We start from the raw sequence: 23,458 nt of genomic DNA on the forward strand, positions 1-23,458 counted from the left end.
ACTAAGGCCATAGTTAATAAACTGTCAGAGGTGGGACTGAATTCCAGGCTGTCTTTTCTGTCCTTCAGATTCTTTGGAATGTAAAACTCTTCCTGCAACCACACCTAATTTTTTCTATCAGTCTCCCCGACCACTTCCACTTAGACTGTGAGGGTCAGAGCTTCAAGAATACAGTAGAAAAGGAGTAAAATTTCCTGCTGAAATTTTCCTGTTGGGGTAGAAGTCACATGATCAATCAACAATGTTAATTCAGTGATTTTTAAAAAAATTTCTTTAGGTCATGGACCCCTTTGAGATACTAATTAAGGCAGTGGGCCCTCTCCCTAGAGAGGTGCACATAAATTTTTGCATAATACTTAAAAAGTATTCACAAACACCACCTCTCCCTCCAGTCTCATCAACTGTCTGCCCGTAGGTCCAAACATAGATGACCACCCCCTTCCATATATACATTCTGTAAGGATAGCCTAAAAAACTAAGCTAGGGACAGATTTGATGAGCTCTCTAATGGCTTGGGAACAGTGATTAAACAGCAGTAAAGGGGCTATTTTACAAACTGGATTATCTCACTATTCAAGGAAAGATGAGTAATGAGGAGTTACCAAGATGCAGGGCTTCCTTGGTGGCTTAGCAGTAAAGAATTGCCTGCAATGCAAGAGACATAACAGAGATGGGTTCAATCCCTGGTGGTAAAGATCCCCTGGAGGAGGGCATAGCAACCCACTCCAGTATTCTTGCCTGCAGAATCCCATGGACAGAGGAGCCTGGCAGGCTACAGTCCATTGGGTCACAAAGTTGGACACGACTCAAACAACTTAGCATGTACTTACACACGCATGCACCAAGATGCAAAGGAAGGTGTGTTTCTGGTTCAGTAAAACATTATTGGGTTGCCCTTGCAAATTTCTAGTATTAGAGAAATAACCAAAAAAAAAAAAAAAAGAAGCAGCAGCAACACTCCAATACACCTTTTTTTCTCCTTTTTTACTTACATTAAATACATCGGTAAATCAGCAGTCGCATTCTGTTACCACGATTGTTATGTTGGGAGAGGAAGAAAAGGGGAAAAAGGCAAATGCTTTCTTAAAGGCAAAAAAAAAAGAAACAAAAGATAACCCCCCCTTAAAAAAAACAAACTGATCAGAAGAAAAAATGAAGAGCTGGGAAATAAAAACTCAGATTCCCCAAGCCCACCAGAGCTCAAAGAAAAGCAGAAGAGCTGCTAGAAAGTAGAAGGAAGGCAGCAGACAGGCCCTTAAGTTAAGGCCAATCCTGTTCCTAAGGGGGGCAGTGGAGGGGAGAAGAAGCCTGGAGAAATGGTTTCCCAGCCCCAAGGCAATGAAACGTCTTCACTCCTGCTCCATGGGGAAAACTGCACAAAGAACTTCATTTCTAAGGAACGTATGTGAGCCATCCTAGTTCTTCCACTCCTAAGGACACACTGGGTGCTTCAGGGGGCTAATGGGTGCTGGGAAAACAGGGGGAGAATATGCGTTTCAGGGCCGTGGGAACTAAGGCTGCCCCGGGGAAAGGAAGGGAATTGAGGCATAAGTGGAAGAACCTAAGCTCAGTCCTTCAGAATCTCAGCGTCATGGATTTCTCAGCTGCTCTGGGACAGAAAGCAGTCTACAAGCCCAAAGGGTAGAACGGCTCCAATCCTAGTTCACTATGGCCTCTCCTATCTTGTTTCCCCCAATTTCCCCAAAATTCTAAGGTAGAACAAGAAGGAATTTAGAGTTCTCTCTTGCCTTAATGGCTTCCCAAAGACATCCTAAAATACTTGATGAGGGACGTGGAGAGAGGCTAGAGATTTAGAAAGGACCAATGTCCTCTGTTGATGTGAGACAGTCGTGAGGGACCTTGAGTGCCAGTCATTCCCTGTCCACAGGAACAGGTGTTATGAGGGGCCACAGGTAGACCTCTGTGGTACAATTCCCTAGTGGTATGTGGATTAAACCACTGGCTGCATGGGGGATGAGTTTGGGGCAGTAAGCATGGTAAACTGAAGATACTAACAAAGGAGAAAAGAAATCGGGCCTGATGGGAGGTAGGGGGTCAGAACAGACTGTACAGTGGGAATAAAGATCATACCTATTTACAGGGAAGTAGAAAAGACACGGTAATGGGTGGATCAAATTCATTGGGAACCCTGGAAAAGCACAGAAAACTCCTCCCTCTGGCTGGACTCTTCTTCACTCCCCTACAGTGGGTGGCCTATGCTATCCTGAGACTGCTCTCCAGTTGCTCAGTTAATTTCCCAGGAAAGGTAAACCTATACCCAAGAGTTAGGTTGGCAAGAATATAGGTGAAGTAGGAATTAGAGGAAGCTAGCAGTTGAGACTGGGCTTGACTAGCTGCCACCGGTATGGTTCTCTGCAGCCCCTCCTCAAATCTCATATACACACTGGATTCCACTTAATTAAAAAGAGGGCAAGTAAATCAACCAAACCACCCATTAAACAAGTATCAAAACTGAACTACCATCAATTAAAGTGCAAACTGCAGGGGGATATGGTGGCTGGGGCTGAGGCCATCTGAAGGCCAGAGAGAAAAAAATGCCTAAGTCAGAGGATGGGTATCAGAAACTGGTCCCTCCTCCATTTAGATCACAGCAGAGCCAAAGAGGCAGGCAACCAGTGAAGATTCTTTGGAGGACTCTGGGGTCCAGAATCTCCCCCATTATGGGGGAGAAGCTACTAAGAAGCTGGGTGAGGGGAAAATAGGCCTTGGAAGAGTTCTATGAGCCACAGATGACACTGCCTCTCCACCCCTTCCACTTCTGCCCAGTCAGCCAATAGCAAGACTCCAACCTGGTGCCCGGGAGCTGGCCGTCCCATTCCCACCTCTACCTAGAAAAACCCTCCACAAGGCCAACTCATGGACGCTGCAGTGCTTTCAAATATGAGAAACTCCAACCAAACAAAAACAAAAAGGCAATGTTTCCTTACTCTCCCCTGCTCTGAGCCTTACTTTCCCCCAAGGCCCTTAATGTGACTGAACTGGAAACCTTCCTCAGTTCCTGGGTTCACCACCTTCTCCATCCTGGGGAGAGGAGGAAAAGGAGATCAAGAACAGAAACTGACCAAAAGCAGAAGGGGAAGGGGCAGGAGACCAAAAAAAAATTTTCTGAAAAAATGGGCAGGAGGAGGAGGAGGAAAGATGAGTACGTCACTGTCTTGCACCTATAATACAAAGTGAAGAAAGTTTGTTTTGGAAGGTAAGTCCTCGGGGATCAGACCCCCAAGCCCCAGAGTAGGGGTAGGAGGCCAGTGGCAACAGCTGCCTGGTGTTGTTGCTGAAGCGTTAAAAAGTGCCATGACGGAGCTGTCAAGAGGCAGCCCTTGGGAGCCAGGGCTCAGTGTGCTGTTACCGTAGGGGCTGTGTGCTGAGGGGTGGGGATGGAGGTTATTTCTTAGCTCTCGTGCTAGCTCCATACTTGTTTGCTGCTAGCCAACCCCTCAGTTGCTACAACACTGGCTCTTGTTCTGCTGGGACTGCTCGTGAAGATCCACACCCCGGCTTCGGCCTGCTGCACCCCCTAGATTCTGGGGTTCACTCTTTGGCAACTTCTTAGCTAGAGATAAAAACAGAAGGGAACAAAGTATGGTAGATTTTACTCATCTCCCTAAAAAAGACTATTGGGGGAAAGGGGAAATGTGAGAGACTAAAAGAATGTTCTCAAGAGGGGAGGGTTCATTGCAAACAACATTGAAGATGAGGGGGCTCAAGCTGCAACGAAAGGATGGAGGTCACAATGGAAAGTTATAGTATTTTAACACCTAAAGTTTTCATAAAGGGAGACACTCCCATTTATCCTTATGACCTGGGTTAGTGATCTTGCCTAGAGGCAAGGGAAAAACAACAGGAAGACCTCAGGCTGCTCTGACCTTACCTATTGCCAGGAAGAGATCGTTCACGTTCATAGCTGTCTTGGCTGAAGTCTCCATAAACAATAAGCTGTTGTCATCTGCATACGCCTGGGCCTCCTGCAAGGGGTGGGGTATACTGGTACTCAGACTGTAGGGCAGGGACAAAGTACAGCCTTTCCACTCCCATGTAGCACTGGAGCTAGGCAACATCCTAGGTTCCCTCCCCTCTGAGCCAGCTGCCCCTGGACCCATAATTTGGTGATGACTCCCTCAGGGAATATCCCATGGTCTCCACCACTTAATCCAACAAACAGATGTCAGGAAACTTAATTACAGGGAAGAAGGTAAGTTGGTTAGGGGCTTTTGGGTTCTGACACTTGAGTCCCTTACCTCAAATTCAATTGCTCCCTCCTTCCTCTTTTCACACTGGTACCCCCACAGCTGGTACTGGTACTCCCCTACCCCTCTGCTCTGGAATTTTCTTCTGACTCCTCTAAAATCTCCTGGCTGGCATTAGGGTCACAGTGCTGCTGTATTTAACTTGGTGAAGAACTGGGGAATGAGATGATGAATGTCCTCAGATGAGGTTTTCAGAGAGGGCCGGTTTGGAAAAAAGAGGTCCCAAGCATAGAGGGAGTGTGTCAGGAAGGACTTGGTGGCCAGCTTACTTCATACTCCACCATGCGCTTGTTGGCCAGGTCGGCTTTGTTCCCTGCCAGGGCAATAACGATGCTAGGACTGGCCTGTCGCTGTAGTTCTTTTACCCATGTCTTCGCTCGGGCGAAGGTTTCCTAGGAAAACACAAGGATGAGAATGGGTAGGCTGGAAAGACTGCCAATCTAGGGCTATCACCTTCAAAGTCCAATCTCAAAACTCACCTCTTCTAAGCAGCCGTTACTCACTGAAACCATCTGTTTCTGGTAATTCATTACCTCTGTCTTCTCAACACTTGGAAGCATAATTTGTATTCTTATTTTGCTATTTCAAGAACCGGTTTTCTCTCCCCCACCTAATTTAATTCCTATAAATAAAAGCAAGGACAATCTTCTCAGCCCACTTACCTGATTAGTAATGTCATAAACCACAATGGCAGCTTGGGCACCTCTGTAGTACATGGGGGCCAAGCTATGGTATCGCTCCTGCCCAGCTGTGTCCCAGATCTCAAACTTGACTGTCGTGTCATCTAGACAAACAGACTGGGTAAGGAAGGCCGCTATGAATGAGAGAACAGAGGAAAGTTGGCGTAAGTGGGAGAATGCACTGGAACATCCCACCTTCCTTCAAAATATCTCCACTGTCAGTCTAAGACCAGTCACTACCCAGGCCGTTCAGCTACAGGAAAAGGTTTAGCGTTCTCCTCCTTATACCCTGGAAAGGTTTAGCATTTTCCTTTGGGTCCTGGCACCAGAATTAAGCCTGCTCTTGGCTAAATCCTTCCTGCGAGAAGTCTTTCCAGCTAAGGAATGGGGGCGCCATGGTAAACTCTGAGGGCTAGAAAGAACCAGCTTTAATACCAGAGTCAACACTTTTCTAACCAAAATAGATTAAGAGATAATGAGAGACAATAAGCTTCAGATAAAAGTCACATCAAGAACTGATTAGAAGATTTTAAAGCCTGATGTGAGGCCCCACCATTATATTATCTGGCTATTACTTTTTTATATCACTTCTGCTGATCTAAGAATGTATTTCCAAGGTAAGTAATAAAAGTGGAGAAGGAGAAATGTGGGGAGTTCTCATGTTGAATTAGCACCCTATTTCGGGATAGTGGTAGACAGAAGGTAGCCAAGGTAGGAAACGCATATTTATCTTTTGTATTTAGTTCTAACCTCTGCTTTACCAGATGTGTGCATCAAAGATCTAAGGAGCTTTTCCAAACATACACATCTATACTGCCACCAATCTCACCCTCCTTCCGAAACTAATCAGCCAGTCTGAGGCAGGGCCCAGCATGCTCCCCAGGAGTCTCAGATGTACACCTCTGATTATGAGCCACTGCCCCAAATCAACCCTGCTCAAGATGAACCTCAACTGAACTTCACTGGCATTAAGATGAGAGCAGGAAGAGGAAAATAGTCTGAGATTTTTTTAAAAAGTGTTTTTTTGGTGCTCAAAGGCCAACCTTTCTAACTTTCTTCTAGGAAGAGGATGAACAGAGACCTGTTTGGGGGCATTTTGGCAATTTTTTTGTTTCATAAAAGATTTCCATTACAGGGAGCTAAGAGGGCCGGTGGCATAATCAGATCCCTAGATCTCCCTTCAATAGCCCTTCTAAACACTAATCTCTTCTCTCCCTGAAGTACTTACCTCCAATGGTGCTCTCCTGGTACTCGTGGAACTGCCCTTTGACAAAACGTAATACCAGGCTAGATTTCCCCACTGCAGATTCACCCAGCAGGACCAGTTTGAACTGGCATATTTTGCTGGCCTGGGGCTGCCCATTGGGCCTGGCTGTGCTTCTGCTAGTCATGGCTAGATTATCAGAGTGGGAAAGGGTGGAGGGAGGGGGATGCCACAAAGCGGCAGAGGGGGGAGGGGGAGGGGAGGGGACGTCCAGGCTTCAACAATTCTGCAAGAGAAAAAGCGGGTAAAATTAAACACAGGGCCATGACAACGGCATTCATGTTTTAAAAGAAAGGACAGAATCTCTTCATTTCTTTGCTCCAATCAGGACTTAAGTCTTATAATCATCCACCATTAAAAGCTTACACCACTGAGAGGGTCCCATGCACCTGGCACTTGGTGGTTAAGAGTGGGGATCAAGAAATAAGAATAGCATTTAGAGTAGAGTGTGCTGCAACAGAGAGACTAAAAACCGTGTGAGAGTAGTCTCTAATCTCCCACTCATCCCCACCAGGTCTTCAAGGAATAGCAAATCGATCAACATTTAGTTGGCCTAAAGAACACCCAGGTCCACCAGAAAGTACCCCAGATCACTACTATCTCTTTGGTGTCCTGGTGCTGTCCCTTTTTTACCATCCCCTTTTTTCTAGCCTTCAAAATGAGAAATTCACTCTAGGGGTGTAGGTAACAGTCATCCCTCTAAAGAGCAAAGGGATAGCTTCTGGTTCTACATCCTTCATACATGACCATTTCTGAAAACTGACATTTCTGATAATCAAACCAGGATCCAACTACCAGAAAAATCTATCCTTTCTCATTTTTGCTCAAAGGTAACAGAGAAACAGACTACATTCACTGTTAACTCTTTCCCTTTGCTTCTGCCACCCCTCTGAGTCTGAAAATCTATCAAGTCTGAGTCAGTAGGCTTGATTTACTCTCAACTTGCAGCTCTCTTCTTGATGCCTAGGGATAAGACTACTCTCCACACTGAAAAGCCCTAACAGCTGTAGCCCTCCAAAGCAGAGAAAGAAGGTGTACACATGCAGAAATCTCCAGAAGATGGCACAGGAATAAGTCTTCAAGCAATAAATACTTGATGAAAGAATATAACTGAACCACCTTCTCTACCTTCTAAGTGGCTAGGAAAGCTGGTGGTGCAGAGGAGACAGAGAGAAGTTGGGACTTTGAGTGTCTAATTATCCAAACCTGACTATATTTCATCATCCTGATTCTGAGGGGAAAAGAACTATGAGATTCAAAGAAGCGTTAGCATGATCAGAACATGCAAAACCACCTCATCCCAAAACTAAGCACTGCTTGGATTGTACTTTGCTGGTTCAAATTGATGTTTCCCTTCTCCAAGGCTGATTCTAGTGACTCTATAAACATCATATTCTGTGACATATATAGTGAAAAAATAATTACTTTGGGATCAAATCAGGGTTAAAAATATCTGCAATATTAGTAAACATGGAAAGGATAGAAAAGCCATACAGAAAGAAGCACAGAGGAACAAAAGCTGTGGAGTCCAGTTCACTGGATTCATTTTAGTTCTGCTTACTAGCTATGAACTTTTGGACAAACTACTAAATTTACCTGTGCATTTGTTTCCTCATCTATAAAATGGGATAACAGTCTATGAGCACCTACTTCAAAAGGTGTTGTGAGGACTAAATGCAATAATACATATAAAGAACATAAATACTTAACAAAAGGTACTATATCCATGAATATTAAGTGACTCATCATTATTAATATGACATCAAGAAAATTTCTCTTCCTGAGCCTTACCTTCTACCTTTATAAAATGGAAAAAATACCTATCCCATAGAATAGCCCTAAGGATTAAGTGAAACATGTGTTTAATATAGAGCTGATAAATAGTAAGACAGGTATTATTTAGTGGCCCTGATTCACAGAAATAATCAGTTTAATATATTAAAGGACATCTCAATATTAGTTGTTATCAATATAATCCTAAAGAGCAGCCATCATATGAAGGAGGTAGAGCAAAAAAAGAAAAAAAAAAGTAGAAGAAGTTAACAGGGAAATGAGATAGAAATGAGAAAGCCCAGAAAAGTCTCAGCTAGACTAGATTAAGACAGGACTGTATAAAATTACTCTGATCCTACTGGGTATTTTGCAGTCCCCCAGGTCAATGAGTCCTAAGAATTCAGATATATACGTGCTACTTTGTGATGAACCTTTCACTGGTTTATGATGAAATGATTAAAATAAAAATGATACAGCAAGTTTTTCACAAAGCTAAATTTATTCAATTTAAGAGTATCCTTTATAACACGATTTCTAACTTCTTAGTATCAATTTTCTCTCAAAGGTAAATATGTATTTATTGCATGGATAAGCCTCTAAGACCTACAGTTCAATTTAAAAAAAAAGCAAAACACTCGGCTGATTCTATTTCTATAAACAAAGCAAAATTCTACAAATAAAATGGTATGGAAAGATACATGCTCATCTGTTAACAGTGGTTACTTCCCTCTAGGGAGAATGAGACTAAGGAAAATGGTATGTAAAGAACTCAGATATTTTTATTCTACATAAATCTATTTTTATTAACAGGAAATATACACATATATATTTAAAGTTTCCTACATAACTTTTTTTTGAAATAAATAATGGTGTTGCTAGTCAGTAGTAAGCTTTCTAAATATACTTATGTGGAAAAACAGAAACCCTTAAATTTAATTTGTCTGTTAAATCCAAAATTCTGGGAACCATACTGCAACTGCAAGAATTAGTAGTAATTAGCTTCTTAACTACTAGTCACAGTTCTTTAGCTCTTTTCATCCTCAAACCTTTAGAGCAGTGTTTCTATGCTGTAAGCCAAGTAGTAATCTTGAAATCGCTTGGTGGATCATGATCAGTATATTAAAAAAAAAAAGAAAAAAATTACCATGTGGCATGCAAATAATAAACACGAGAATCATTTTGTGAAAATGCTTCACTTGTGGTTGTATGTACACACACAATTTTGATGTAAAAAAACTTTTTTTTGAGCCATGATCAAAAAAAAAAAAAAAGTTCAACAAACACTGCTTTCGAGAGGCCTGCCACTGAAAGATGGGTTAGTAGAAGTCTAATCTCTGGCTGGCCTACAAAAGCACTTCCAGGTGAAATTACGATGAGGGCTGAATATAGCTCTCCAGGGGTCAGAGGTTTTCTAATCCTCCTACTGAAGTTATGGAGCAATTATGAAAATGGAATGCTAAAGTCGACAGAGGCAGTTCTGCAGTGGTAAGGGCTCTGGAATCAGGCAAGCCTTAGTTTTAGTCTCTGCTTTGTCAATTAACCCACTGTGATCCTAGGCCACTCACTCCTTTTACCTTTCTGAGCTTCAGCTTCCTTATCTATGAGGATCTGGGGGTGGAGTAGGAAGGATAATAGGGGAAAATAATAAAAGGCAGAATTTGAATTCAAAGTTCTGGGTACATTTAAGAAACATGTTTCTTTATACAGTTTCTCAGCATATGTGAGGATTATTTTTAAAAATATATTTATGTAATACTTCATATACATTGTTTCATAGTTAAAGAGGATAGGCCATTATAACTCTACACTTGAAAACAGATGAAATGATAGGGAGAAAAAAACCTACAGATGATAAACTGATCAAGTTTCCTTTAGGTTGATACACATATACTATACTCTTAAGAAACAACAGGAAAAGTGACTAGATTCTTTGACTTACTTCCTCACATTTCAAAGCAAGTGATCCAAGGGGCAGAACACTAAGTTAGAGTGAACTGAATTCTCACTGGCAGACACATCTTTCTAGGCCTGGGAAAACAGTAGGAGTTGGAAGTGTGAAGATAGGAAACAGTTGGGAATTCCCTGGCGGTCCAGTGGTTAGGACTCCATGCTTTCACTGCCGTGGCCTGGGTTCAATCCCTGGTCAGTGACCTGCAAGTTGCATGGCATGGGCAGGAAAAAAAAAAAAAAGGTAGGAAACAGTCACAGACACTTGGGTTGAAATGCCCTTCGTCACTAACCCCAACAGATGGTAAGTCAAGCCACAGTCAATGAGCAAACTTTCTTGAACTGTCAGAGATTAGTAACTACTGGGTTAGGAAAGACTATCTCCCACTCCAGCGTTTCAGCTCAAGACTGTCCTATCTCCTCTGTTCACAGTAACTGACTGGCTGCCCATCTCTGTGCCTTCATCTTTAATCCCAGCTTGTTAATAAGAGTATCATGTTTCCTATGAAACAGCTAGACTCTTGAAAGATCAGGGGTACAGAAATGGAATAATACACATAAGATTCAATTGATTTCTCCCCTATCCCGGTGATGATTTTTTTGGCTGACAATTGACAGCGGGCAAACGACCCAACCGAAGGCAAAAAAACAAAACACAGCCAGTCAGGTGGTGTGATGATTATTACCTTCAAACCTGAGGCAAGAAAGCGAGGAGGAGATTTTTCTTCCCTTCAGCCCTTTCAGTTCAGATGAGAATGACTTAACTTCCCTCAGAATCCAGCTCCACAAGAATGGCTTATCAAATGACTAAGGAGGATTAAGGCTTGACTCTGTCATCAGTCTGCAAGGAGATCCAACCAATCCATTCTGAAGGAGATCAGCCCTGGGATTTCTTTGGAAGGAATGATGCTAAAGCTGAAACTCCAGTACTTTGGCCACCTCATGTGAAGAGTTGACTCATTGGAAAAGACTCTGATGCTGGGAGGGATTGGGGGCAGAAGGAGAAGGGGACGACAGAGGATGAGATGGCTGGATGGCATCACTGACTCAACGGACGTGAGTCTGAGTGAACTCTGGGAGTTGGTGATGGACAGGGAGGCCGGGCATGCTGCGATTCATGGGGTCGCAAAGAGTTGGACGCGACTGAACTGAACTGAACTGTCATCAGTCCACTGGAGAAGGGGGAGGTGGAGAATGAGGGGCAAGTTCTTTAGTGTAGGTAGCTCTCCCAGCAGAGGAAAATATGAATAGGAAAGCTTTCTAAGGGACTTCCCTGGAGGTCCAGTGGTTAACACTCTGAGCTTTCACTGCAAGGGGGGGGCAAGAGTTTGATCCCTGGTTGGGGAACCAAGATCCCACAAGCAGTGTGGCAAAAAAAAAAAAAACACACACAGACACAAAGGGAAAGGTTGCTTAGCTTGTTGATGCCTAGTAGGGCAGGACTCCATTCCTCAGATCCCTTCCCACTTGGTAACTTTGAGTTCCTATGTCACTACATATGATGTGTGTGTTAGTCACTCAGTAGTGTCTCTTTGTGACCCCATGGACTGTAGCCTGCCAGGATCCTTTGTCCATGTCCATGGAATCCTCTAAGCAAGAATACTGCAGTAGGTTGCCATTTCCTTTTCCAGGGGATCTTCCCAACCCAGTGATTGAACCTGGGTCTCCTGTATTGCAGGCGGATTCTTTACCATTTGAGCCACCTGGGAAGCCCAACTACATATAATGGATGCCTCCAGAAGTCTGTCATCTATCAATAGAGACTGAGTTTCAGGTAAAGAGCCACTGGAGTCTAGCTCCCTCCCTTATGTTAGCCTTATGAATTCAGTTTTGCAGATGAGAAGCAGTTTAGAAGTCATCTAGTCCAATCTGTACTTTACAGTGAGGAAACTGAGGCAAATAAAATCAACCAACTTGCCCATACAGCCAGCTATCACACAACAGATTAGTAGCAAATATCCTTCTAGCAAGTACTCCTAGTAAGACACTCTTGCTCCTATAATATCACTATACCACTTAAGGAAGCAGGAGATGCTGAACCCTGAACTGAAATTCAAAGTAAGTACCAGGACAGGAACAAGAGCTTAGACTGGATAATTTCTGCCTCTATACACTTTGGATAAGTACTTCCTTTGGGACTGAAAACAAGTTAGGAAGCCCCAGGCCTTCCCTGGGAACTAGAATCTAGTCCCTTATCCTTCTGATAGAAGCAATCACTTACTACTATGCTTCTCTAAAAGGTCTTGACCAGCCCCTGCCAGGACAGCTGAAATAGGAGCAATTCAATGGTGGGCACTAGGGAAAGAAGTGGTAATTTCTGCAGAATTCAACGGGCTGTGGGATTAATGTGAGATTTACTGAATAGAGAAGACAGCACAGAAGCTAGTAAGTGTCTTCAACTCTCCAACTTTGTTTAGACCCTAAGTTACCAAAATCTTAAACTGAAGTTCACTACTTGGCTCATTGTGCTGATCCAATGTTAACCAATGAGTCATGGGCTTAAAAGAGTTTTTCCACTTCCCTTTACCCTCTCCCTTGCTGTTCAGTAGCTCCAGTTGTGTTTGACTCTGTGTAGCCTACCAGGTTTCTATGTCCATGCGATTTCCCAGGCAAGAATACTGCAGTGCGTTGCCAGTTCCTTCTCCAATCCTCTCCCTTATATTTCCCCAAAAGCCAAAAAGCACACTTAATCTCCTATCAGCATGGTACTGCAAAGTCCCTCATATTGACCTAGGAAAGACTGGAATGCCTTTTTCCACTTTGTCTGCCTAGAAAACGCCTAATGTATGTTTTAAGGACAAACTCAAACGTCACATTCTCTGTGAAACTGCATACTCTCTCACCCCAAGAGAATTCACCATTCCTTCCTCTGGAATCCCATAGTATTAAGACTACATTCTTGGGAATTCCCTGGTGGTCCTGTGATTAGGATTCAGGGCCTTCACTGCCTGGGCCCAGGTTCAATCTCTGGTAGGGGAACTAAGATCCCACAAGCCACGTGGCATGGTCAAAAAATAAAAATGACTGCATTCTTATCACAACATTTACTACATTGTTTAATTGTATCTGTCTGCTCTGCTAAACTAAGAACTTCTCAAAAAGAGTGACCATTTTTTATGTCATTTTCAATCTCCAGAGCAAAGCACAATGTCAGGGTCCCTAGTAGGTGTTCATTAATGTCAAAGCAATCCAGCTTGCTTCCTCCATCTACTCCTCCCCTTCTGTGCCATCTGGATAGAATCTTATTTCCATTTGGGAATGTTTTTAATAGGCCAAATTGCTCTCTCGCCTGTTTGTCATCTCCCCTGGATAGAGGGCCCTCTTGGGACCCAGCCCACAAGGTACTGTTGCAACTCACATGGGCTAACTGCTTTTCCTGTCACCCGTTACTATGCTTCAGATGGCCTAATCACATCAAATATGCAGCCCTCCCACTGTAACACTGAGGCAACTATGGTTAAAAACAAAGTTTTCTGAATCTTCAGTTAATGTTAAGTGTTAAAAAACACTTTGGTTCAATATCTCCATTAATTCCTAAACTTGAGAAACTTAAGTTTTAAAAAAGGAAAAATAAAAAATCATACCTCTGAAAAGGTTTCTGCCCCTCAACAGAAACTACAACCTGATCTAGAATCTGCACACACTTTGCTCACCTGGGTGGCTTTTTGCTCAGCTCAGTTACTGTTCAGTCAATGACTAAATCTTTCCTAAAACACTCTTTTGGGAAGTGGGAGTGTATTGTGTAGGGTTTTAAGGTATCCCTCCTCCAACCAGGCTGTTGCATTTCCTTAATTTAAATGCACTGTCTCACACTTTGGTTATTACTTACCAATCTGAAATGCCGTAGGATTAGGGAGCAGGCACTTGCTTCTCATACCTATGTCCCCTCATAAGTCAAATTCATATCAGTGAGCACAGACAAGCAACTGTAAAAGAGCAATCCTTGCTCCTGGGCAAAAAGAAGGGATGAGGTATGACTTCAAGGGCAATGGGAAACTCCTCTTCTCCAAATATATTTTTGTAACTCCAGATCTATGTTTGAAATTCTATACTGATAATTTTCATTCTTTAACTCCCTCTTTAAAAAGCAAAAACTCTCAGGAGGATTAATACTTTAAATGATTATCAGTTATTTACACCCTAATGTGGAGCAATTTTAGATCATTTTTCTTGAAAGTAGGCTTTGATTAAGGGGAAGGTAGAAAAGATAAGAAGAGATGTATAGAAGAAAGGGACAAAAAAAAAAAAAAGGGACAGGATATCATCAGGATGCAGGAAATGGCAAAGCCTAGTGAGGATTTAAAACACATACACATCTACACAATTTCCCTAGAACTGGCTTTGTAGAAGAGAAAATAAAAGCTTCTGGAGGGACAACAATCAAGGTTTCCAAGGGCACTGTAGAAAGGCTGGGCACATCACAGGGCTTCTAAAGCCAGTAAGGACAAATTCAATTAATAAGGTGGTGTAAAAAAATGTCCCAGCTGTGTTGAGGTTTAGAGGAAAACCAATTTCAAAGCCAGAAAAATTTGCAAGCTTCTCATATCACTATAGAAAGACAGACACAGAGGCCCTTTAGAAGAACCACCATCTTCTTTGGGGATAATGAAGGGAGAGTCATATAATTTGAACATGCAGAGACCATGAACCACAGGACAGAAATCTCAAATTCCTCACTTTAGCAAAGATGCCAATAATTTTCCCAAACAAAATGATCCACTTTAACTTTTCTTTCCTGCCCATAAAAGAGAAAGACATTTTGGCCATCTATTTGGGCATTTCCTTAGGATACCTAGTGCACAAGTCGGGTGTGTGTGTCTGTTTAAGAATGTGAAGGGATAACCCAGAGTACAGCTCTCTACTTGTCTGAATTTGATAAAAGCAAGACAGAATGAACTGTAAAAGAAGCACAATAAATAACAGAGTATCATCCCAGAAGGGAAAACTGGAAAGGAGAAGCCAGTGCATGGTGGGAACATGAAAACAGAATTGCCTTTGGTGGCACATTGCCCAAAGTGAAGTAAGATTAGTTTGATCTGCTGTCTCTTATCTCTGACCTTTCTGGATGAAACGAGTGGGGTATATGTGGGAGGTTTTACACTTTTTACACTTCCATAAAACCTGAATATTTTAAGATGTACATACCACTTTTCTAATTAAAAAGAAAGTAGTTATAAAATACAGTGGTATAAAATGGAAAAAGGAGGAAGTATAATAAGGGAAAATCCAATACGCTCCAATCTATGGGGGGAACTAAGGAGGTCAGTAGACTGTTAAAAATATATGGGAGGAAGGGACCTCTGGGTCTTAGAAATCCATCTTCCTTTTCTCTACTCACCTCCTTCCCCGAGTGCCTCTGTTTGACCCAGCTTTCTAATAGCTCAGAAACCCCGGCTCCTGAAGAAGTAGACAAAGAACGGGTGATGCCAACCTTCTGAAATGGAATTTCTCTCTTCCCCAAATCCCTTCCTCTGTGATATCACCTCATATTTCCAGGCTTGATTCCACATAATCATTACCTGCCTGGGAAATACCCAAGTCTAAGTACCACAAAAGTTTCACCAACTATAGTCAGAAGATCTCTGGATGGTTGGGGATACCTAAGCAGAAAATGAATCACTGATTCCCCACTTCCAGGTGAGAGATATGTTCCCCAATATAGACCATATTATTAAGCAGGAAAGAAAGGAACAAACATCCCCCAAACCCTACTTCTTAGCTTTTTCACAGGACATGAAACAGGAGGTAAGAAACACCGAGACTGCAGCCTAAACCAGCTTGAGGCCAAGGGAGAGAGTAGGGGCTGAGTTGGGAACTGCCAACAGTCACAGAAAAAAAACCAGTTTGTCTTCACTTGTCTACCCTGAGAGTACCAGAAAACTTCAACTTGCCACATCTCCACACCAATGGGAACAAAAGCGCGAGTACTCGCAAAACCCAAGGCCCCCAGCCCACCCTTCAGCATTCCCAGAAGCTCCCATCACTGATTCGTGGCCCTGCTTCCACCAGTCCGGCTACCTGAGTCTTCTAGATTAGGAAAGCTTTCTTCGCTTGTGTCAGTTCTCCCACACTGAGCCCAAATCCCTCTCGGCTCAACTCTGGGGCACCCTAGTTATTTTTATAATAGCCACTTTGCCTGAAAAGAATGCCTCTTACCCAGTTTTAAGAGCCCTTCCCTCACCCTTCCAAAGAGAGCTCTCGAGAGTCCCGCCCCGGTTCCCCTCGGGGCCTGGACGTCGGGTTTGACCCCTCCTCACCTCCCGGCGAATGACTTACCTCACCCGCCGCCCAGTCCCTTTCCCCCAGCTCCTCCCTCTTCGGCGCCGCTCACTGAGGCCTGCCCCTGCCCGCACAGGAGCCCCGGGCCTCCTGCGCCGGTCCACAGCCCAGCCGCCAAAACCTCCCGGCCGCCTCCCCGACTCACCAACTTCGGGCTCCCAGCCCGCCCGGCCCCCTCCTCAGCGCCCCCATTAGGCCTGCCGGGGCCTGGTCCCCTTCTCCCCTCTCCGGTGGGCCATTCTAACCCCTCGCGGAGGCCCAGACCCTCCTCTGCCCTCAGGCCAGGCCGCTTTCCTCTCCGGGGTGCCTCCGCCCCTACCCTTGCGGGCTCCATCAGCCCGGTACCTGGGGCTCCGTCTCCCCCGTCGGGCCCAAGCCTGTGTCGAACAGACAAACAGCTGCAGCTCAACCAAACCCTCCTGCCCCTCCTCCTCCTCCTCGCCCTGGGGCGGGGCCCCAGCCAATTGCACGACTACCCGCCTACCGTCAAGGGTGGGCTCTCTGCGTGCTAATCCGCCAATCTTCTGGAGAAAGGCGGGACTCTTTCGGCGCTGTCACCAACGAGTACGAGCGAAGGACTGGATAGGCGAGACCCCAGACCAATACAGTGAGGGAAACCTTGAAGATGGACGAGGTGAGGAGCCACTAAAGGGCGAGCACCTCAAACTAGCGGGCGGCACCCCGTTGATAGGCGTATACTTTAACCAATAAAATCTCGATGCCCTCATGACCCCGCCTTTTAATTTATAAACATCTAATCAGGTGAGCGATGGAGGCGGGTCAAAGTGAAACTTCAACCAGTACTGCGAAAAGTCGGGACTTGAATGGCAGGCAAGGCGGGGGTGAAAGAGGCCTTAGGAACGCCGCTACTGACCTTCGCCCCTCCCCCGGGGATTGGTGGGGGCTACCTCCAGCGCCCCGCCTTCGATGACAAATTCGCGGGCGTGAAGGGAAATACCTCTCCTAAGGACCCGGAGCTTGGGAATTTAAGGCAGCCTTCACGTCGGTGCTTCCTCCTTTTAGTTGGGGCCTCAGAGCACAGGAATTTCGGGGGTGGCCCTCAGGCAGTCTGAGATGTTTTCTGGTGAGTTGAGACAGTGGCAGGTCCAAGAACTGGTAGTTTGGAGAGGCTTTAGCCCCTTTACAATAATTTTCGTACAGACGGTTGATACATTCAGAATCATATGTAAATATGAATAAATATATTTGAAAAACTCTGTAATATGCAAAAAGAAAAGAAAAAAAGGCAAACTTATTGGGAAACGCAGCGTCAATGCGAATTCCCTTGGAGCTCACTTCCAACGTAGTGCTGCTCCTGAGCCCTAACAAACATTGCAAATCTCGAACTGGAGCCTTGTATGTATGTGTGTGTGTGATATAGGTGGTGGGTAGGGTGGTGAGACGCGCAGGTTTAGGGGAAAGTGAAGTAGGAAATGCATAAACTTCACTTTCCTCAGCCGTAAAATGGGGGCAATAATTCCCGCTTCGCCCACCCGTACACTGTCCACTGCATCACAGAGGTCGAAATGGAGTGAGGTGGGAAGCCGTGCTCAGACAGATTAAGAGGGGTCTTAAATCTATTATCACATACACACATCCATATTCTCTCTCACACCATTCTTTCAATAAATACACAAAAGCGGAAAGAGATGAACTGTAAAACTAGGAACTTTTTTTTAATCAGTTGCAAACTAAATTACAAATAATATTAACAGCAAGAACACTCAAGGACAAAAGGTGGGAGAAGAGAGACAAAATCATAAAAAGAAAAAAAAGGTTTTTTTTAAAAAAACACAACATATTTGCATTACAAACCCCAAGGTGCACATGGCAACAAATCCCCACCCATTCCCACTTAAAAAACTACTATAACCTGAAATATAAATATAATTGTTCATCCTTCTTTTAAAGAAATATTTTTTCCCCAATGTCCCCACTCAGTCACAGCCCTAAGTGTCAGAATTCTCAAAATGATGTTTCAACCTTAACTTTTACAGGGTGGCCTTCAGAGGAAGATGGCACCTAGCACCTTAAGAATCTTAAAAAGAGAAAAATTCAAACACCTTTCACTTGCCTCATAAGGCCAAGGTGAAGCACAGTCCCTGTCCCAGAGCCTCCTAGACACATCTTGCCCATAGGAGGGACAGGCAAGAAGCCTAGGAGCCATCATTTCTACTGCAGCCCCTCTGGGACCACAGAGACTGGGAGTCTTGAGTCTCCCAGATGTTAGGTGAGATGAAACACTAAAACTAGGGTATAAACCAGTTGGATCTCTTTTTTTTTAACCTAATTCTTTGAAACAGGCCCCTCCATAATGTTTTTGTTTTGCTTGGTTTTCAAAGGTTCCAACTTAGCCCCCACTGCTATAAGTTGGCCTTACACAGTGGCTCTGGAGGCTTGGGGTCTTTATCATCCCAGATACAGAAAATAATAATAGTGGGGCTTTCAGAGACTGGGATGGGAAACCTATGTGGACGGAGGAGAAAGTCTTTTTTTCTTTCTTTCTTTTTTTAAAATACCAGCCCTCTTAAGCAACAACTAAGAGGAGAGAGAGAGGGTAGTGGAGGCTGACTTAAGTGCATCTAATACTGAAGCGTCCTTTCATTTCCACCTATTTCTTCCCTCCACCCCATCACTCCAGAGTGGACTGGGTAAGAGGGGCAGGTGAGTGCTAAGGCAACCAGACAAGATCAGTGAGCTAAGTGCCCGGGCTGAGCCAGATCACACTCACACTGGAAAGAGGGTGATACTGGGGGTACGGGCTTGAGAAGGCGATCAGAGTCGAAGGTGAGGTACTGGCTTGGTCACATCTTGGAAGAAGGGGTGAGCCAAAGCTGCCTTGGCTGAAATCCGCTTGTTAGGGTCGTAGTGCAGCATTTGCTGGAGGGAGAGATGCTGACTTCAGTAATGTGGTAATGGACCAAATGGGCAGCAGGTATTGAGAAACTGGGAAACAGAATTCCTTTCACCCTGAGTTCCCATTTCCTCCTCCCTGTATCTAATGGGTACACCAACAAGAGGGAAGCAGAGACAAGGGAAATGCTGAGACCAGGAGTCCAGGGCCTCATTCTTCCTTCATGCTAGAAAAACCCTGCCCTGGGGGAGGGAACAAGAGGAAATGGATGCCCACTCCCTAGTCTCACCGATAACAAGCTCCGTCCATCTTCATCCAGGGGAGGCACCACTTTGCTAAAATCCTGCCTGGCCCACTTGGGGAAACTTGGCTTATAATCAGGCATAGAAGTAACTCCTGGCCAAACCACCTCATCTGGGGTTCCCAGGGTCCGAAAGATCCGGAAGAGTTGGTCGATCTCAGAATCTCCGGGGAATAGGGCCCGGCGGGTCACCTGAAAATGGGGAAAGAGGAAAGGCCAAGACCGACATTGACGTCAATCAGAACTGCCCAAAGGATAATGGAGGTTCCCACAGGCAGTAGAAGGTCAGTAGGGCCCCATGACTCCCTCCCCAGGGTCTTTCATGGGGTCAATCACACAGAACCTGAGACAATGAAGTCCCTTCATCTGCCTCCTCACCCCCTCCTTCCTTCCCCCAACCATGGCTTTGCAGATCCCCAAGGCTGGGTGGGGCTGGGAGGGGATGAATGTCTGGGGTGCCACTGACATGTAGCAAAGGGATGTCAAGCCACTCACGGGGTATGGGGTAGACACTGCGGTCATCCCCCCTCCTTGTGATGCAGCCACTTCTAGATAGGAGCACAGCGGGCAGAGACTGTGTCTTCCATTTCTTCTGTGTTCCCCACAGCACCTAGCATGGTGCTGGGTACACACTAGGTGCTTAACAAATATTTTTTGATGAATTGAGAGACGTATATGGGCAATTGTAAAGTATTGCACTGGGGGATAAATGCATGTTATATATATGGGCTAATGGTCTCCATGCCCCCAGATACAACCCAGATAAGGGACCATAAAACATACTGCTGACTTGATTTGAAAACTCAGCTCACTCCACTGTTGTATTAAAGGGAATGAGAGCTCCCTTATAAGGCTGGGCCTCAGGGATCCTTCAATCTGAAAAGCCAGAGGTTGAGGGGGGGACATGTCTGCAGTTTAAATAAAAGGTGTGGATAAGGTGAATACAGCTGGCCTCACCACTTCCTGATGCCCTAAAATAAGGTCTATAGGCAAATGAAGGAGATGCTAAATGGAACTTATTTTCCCAAATATATGTAGGCTAAAGCTAGCACAGTTGCAGAAATGATTTAGCTCAGTTTGGAGATAAGCTTTGTATACTGGATGCTAAGCTGTTTGAGGCTATCCTAACATTGTGGTTGACATCAGGGATGACAGCCCTCTCCTTTCTCCATGACCCCCTTTGTGCTACTCTAAAGGAAGAACCCTGTGATAAGAGAAGGACCATGGGTCTGGGCCAAGAAACAGTTCTGTTGTTCTTGAGTGTGGGAAGGAGTGGGCTGAGTAGACCATGGGCATGCCTCCATACCATCTCAGCAAAGATGCAACCGAGGCTCCATATGTCCACTGCTGTGGAGTAGTATTTGCAGCCCAGAAGGATTTCCGGTGCTCGGTACCACAGAGTCACCACCTGAGGAAAAGAGTACAGGACATGAAGATATCCACACGTCAGTTCCTAAACACTATTCTGCTAACTCAATTTCTTCACAAGCAACTTCTATCCCTCCATCCTTCCCTTTACTCTCATTGCCCCTAAGTAAAATAACTGGGTACAACTTCTTAGCCCAGAGTTAGCCTAATCCATGGTTCTGGGGAACATATATTCTGAACCCCCAATTTGCAACCTTCTTGGAAAACTTGAGGCAAATTGTCATAATTTTAAATTTCATGCCTTCCACCTGTCTCCTGGCTCGGTATCTATGAATATATGAATTCTGTGCATACTCTAAGACCTCTTGTGGTGTCAGAAATACTTTCCATCTAGTGAGAAACTGCTGGCCAGATCGTTACTAAAAACTCTATGAATGTCCTTGTTAACACCTCCCAGGAAGTTCAGAGAAGACATGCAGAGGAGGACTCACCTCGTGGGTATAAGTACGAACAGGGACCCCAAAAGCTCTGGCTAGTCCGAAGTCTGCTAGCTTGATGGACCCATCTGCGTTGATAAGCAGATTCTGAGGTTTAAGGTCTCGGTGCAGGACCCGATGAGAGTGGCAGAAAGCTAGGCCCTGGAGCAGCTGGAACAAGTAGCTCTGACAAGGGGAGAGAAAAGACTCTGTTTTTCCACCACCGTGAGCAGATTAGGGTCTCCTCTGTAACTCCAAAGTTCTACTAAAGCCTTTACTAGTTAAATTGTAATTATATGTTTTCAAGCTATTTCTCCAGTTGGACTGTCAACCCATTGAGGATAAGATCAGGTCTCATTCAGTTTTGCATTTATGTTCCATATCGTGGACCAGCACATTGAAAGTGTTCAATAAATGTGTGTTGGATGTTTGTTGGTTGATCGAAAGTAGCTTCCGGAGTAAGGAACCCAGAAAAATGGACAACAGAGACTCACTGGCTATTTCTCCCATCAAACAGGTGGAAGGGCTTTCTGGAGGCATCTACCAAGTACCCCCCAGTCCCATTTATCCGAGTTTCATCTCAAGAACCTTCCACCTGAGATGCTAAGTTGACTTACTAGAGTTTCAACTTCTTTGATTCCCCTGCCCAGCCCTAGGGTTAAAAGCATAATGAGCAGTGAAAGAGCCACAAGAAAAGGTGTGTGCGTGTGTGAGTGTAAGGGGCGGTGAGGGCTGGGAAGGAAACCAAGATAAATCAACACTGCCTGCCTTCAGTCCGGACTCCCAAAAAATGCCCATGTTGGGGAGGAGTTGATGAGGAGTACCTTTATGAGCGGAAGAGGAATGCCAGTGAGTGCAGAGGCATCCATGAATTTCTTGAGATCCTGGTGCAGAAACTCAAAAACAAGGTAGAGTTTGTTTTCTGTGTGAATGACATCCAGCAGCCTAGGGAAGGGGGAGGTCCAGGAATACAGGTGAGGGAGAGAAAGGCCCAGACAATACAAACAGAAGACATTCTCCTTTACTGTCAGAGCACCTCCCACCTCCCAGATACATACTTACTTGACAATATTAGGGTGATTAAGCTCCTTAAGCAGAGAGATCTCTCGTATGGCAGTACTGGGTACACCCTCTGTCTCACTTGGAGAAGTTGAGAAAGCAGAGATGGGAATGTGGTTACAAATATTCCTTTTCCCTCAGCAGTACAGTCATTCCCCCCACCCCACCCCCAGCCCCCACCAACCCAGCATCCCCTAATTAAGTGAGAGAAAGGGTGCTTCAGGGGTTAAATCATGGATGGACAGGAGTGTCTTTTTAGACCCATTAAGATCATCATATCTTCTTTGCCCAGGGTTAGGTTAGCAAAGCCTCTTGGTGAAGGAGAAGTTAAAAGGGGGAAAAGTGTGTGTGTGTGGAAGTAACAACACCCAGCCTCTCTAGAGGTGCCAGTAAGGTTCAACTGCCATTCTTTTGAAAGAGAGAATTCTAAGATGCGGGTGGGGTTGGGGCACTGAGGGCTGGTCTAGTCATTTATAAGGGTGCTCTTTACCACTTATCACAAAACCCATCTCCTCGTCGGGGAGTCCTGGATCCCATCTCAAAAGGCTCCTTCCTCTTCCTGACACTTTCTGACTGTACATTTGGGGACATCGCCCGCCTTTGGGGAGGAAATTTCCCATGGATTCTACACTACCCTATAGTCTCCACCGGGAAACCCTCTACTCGTCCTTCAACCCACCTCTCCACTTCAAAAGACTTCCCTCCCTGCTACCTTCCGGTCCCTGGAAGGCTACCCGCCTGTTGCGGTGGGGGTGGGGGGCACTCAAGGAGCTCCCGAGTCAGGAGTCCCGGGTACAGAGGCCACTCACGTGTCCAGGCGGATTTTTTTAAGCGCCACCACTTCTCCCGTCAACTTGTTTTTGGCTTTGTACACAACTCCGTACGTGCCCTCTCCGATCTTTTCCACTTTTTGGAAGTTCTCCATGAAGCGCTAGCGAGTCGGGTCAGCCCGGCCCTGGAGCTGGGGCCTGGGAACCTGCAGAAAACGGCACCCAGCTCTCGGGGGCCGAGGAGGGAAACAGGGCCCAGCACCGCGACCCGAGGTCGGGATGGAACGTAGTGTATCTCTAGCTCTTGTCAATTTGTCCAACTTGAAACAATATTGCCGCCTCCCCCCTCTAGTTCCCTACCGCCACCAGAAGCCCCGCCTCTCCTTCCCGCGTTTCCCTGGCTCCTCCCTCAGATCTTC

At 45.1% G+C, this 23,458-nt stretch overlaps 2 protein-coding genes across 8 annotated transcripts; both read right to left on the bottom strand.

Annotated features, from left to right (window-relative positions):
- On the bottom strand, window positions 966–16,647 carry RAB5B (RAB5B, member RAS oncogene family). Of its 6 annotated transcripts, none has more exons than XM_018048098.1 (8): window positions 16,557–16,635; window positions 15,271–15,329; window positions 13,762–13,881; window positions 6,177–6,438; window positions 4,931–5,082; window positions 4,538–4,660; window positions 3,893–3,986; window positions 966–3,574 (listed from the first exon to the last, which is right to left on the bottom strand). In XM_018048098.1, exons 4-8 carry the CDS (start codon window positions 6,337–6,339, stop codon window positions 3,459–3,461), a joined length of 648 nt encoding a protein of 215 aa, XP_017903587.1. In that variant the 5' UTR covers window positions 6,340–6,438; window positions 13,762–13,881; window positions 15,271–15,329; window positions 16,557–16,635; the 3' UTR covers window positions 966–3,458. The 6 variants fall into 6 exon arrangements, with proteins under 6 accessions (XP_017903587.1, XP_017903590.1, XP_017903588.1 ...); XM_018048101.1 differs by having other exon boundaries at window positions 16,531–16,624; XM_018048099.1 differs by lacking the exon at window positions 13,762–13,881.
- On the bottom strand, window positions 17,864–23,433 carry CDK2 (cyclin dependent kinase 2). 2 transcript variants are annotated; one of them, XM_013963900.1, is made up of 8 exons: window positions 23,079–23,433; window positions 22,273–22,350; window positions 22,035–22,155; window positions 21,226–21,396; window positions 20,673–20,774; window positions 19,862–20,005; window positions 19,355–19,558; window positions 17,864–19,091 (listed from the first exon to the last, which is right to left on the bottom strand). In XM_013963900.1, exons 1-8 carry the CDS (start codon window positions 23,192–23,194, stop codon window positions 18,987–18,989), a joined length of 1,041 nt encoding a protein of 346 aa, XP_013819354.1. In that variant the 5' UTR covers window positions 23,195–23,433; the 3' UTR covers window positions 17,864–18,986.

This window comes from Capra hircus, chromosome 5 (genome assembly GCF_001704415.2).
Source record: "Capra hircus breed San Clemente chromosome 5, ASM170441v1, whole genome shotgun sequence".
Taxonomy (NCBI): Eukaryota; Metazoa; Chordata; class Mammalia; order Artiodactyla; family Bovidae; genus Capra; species Capra hircus.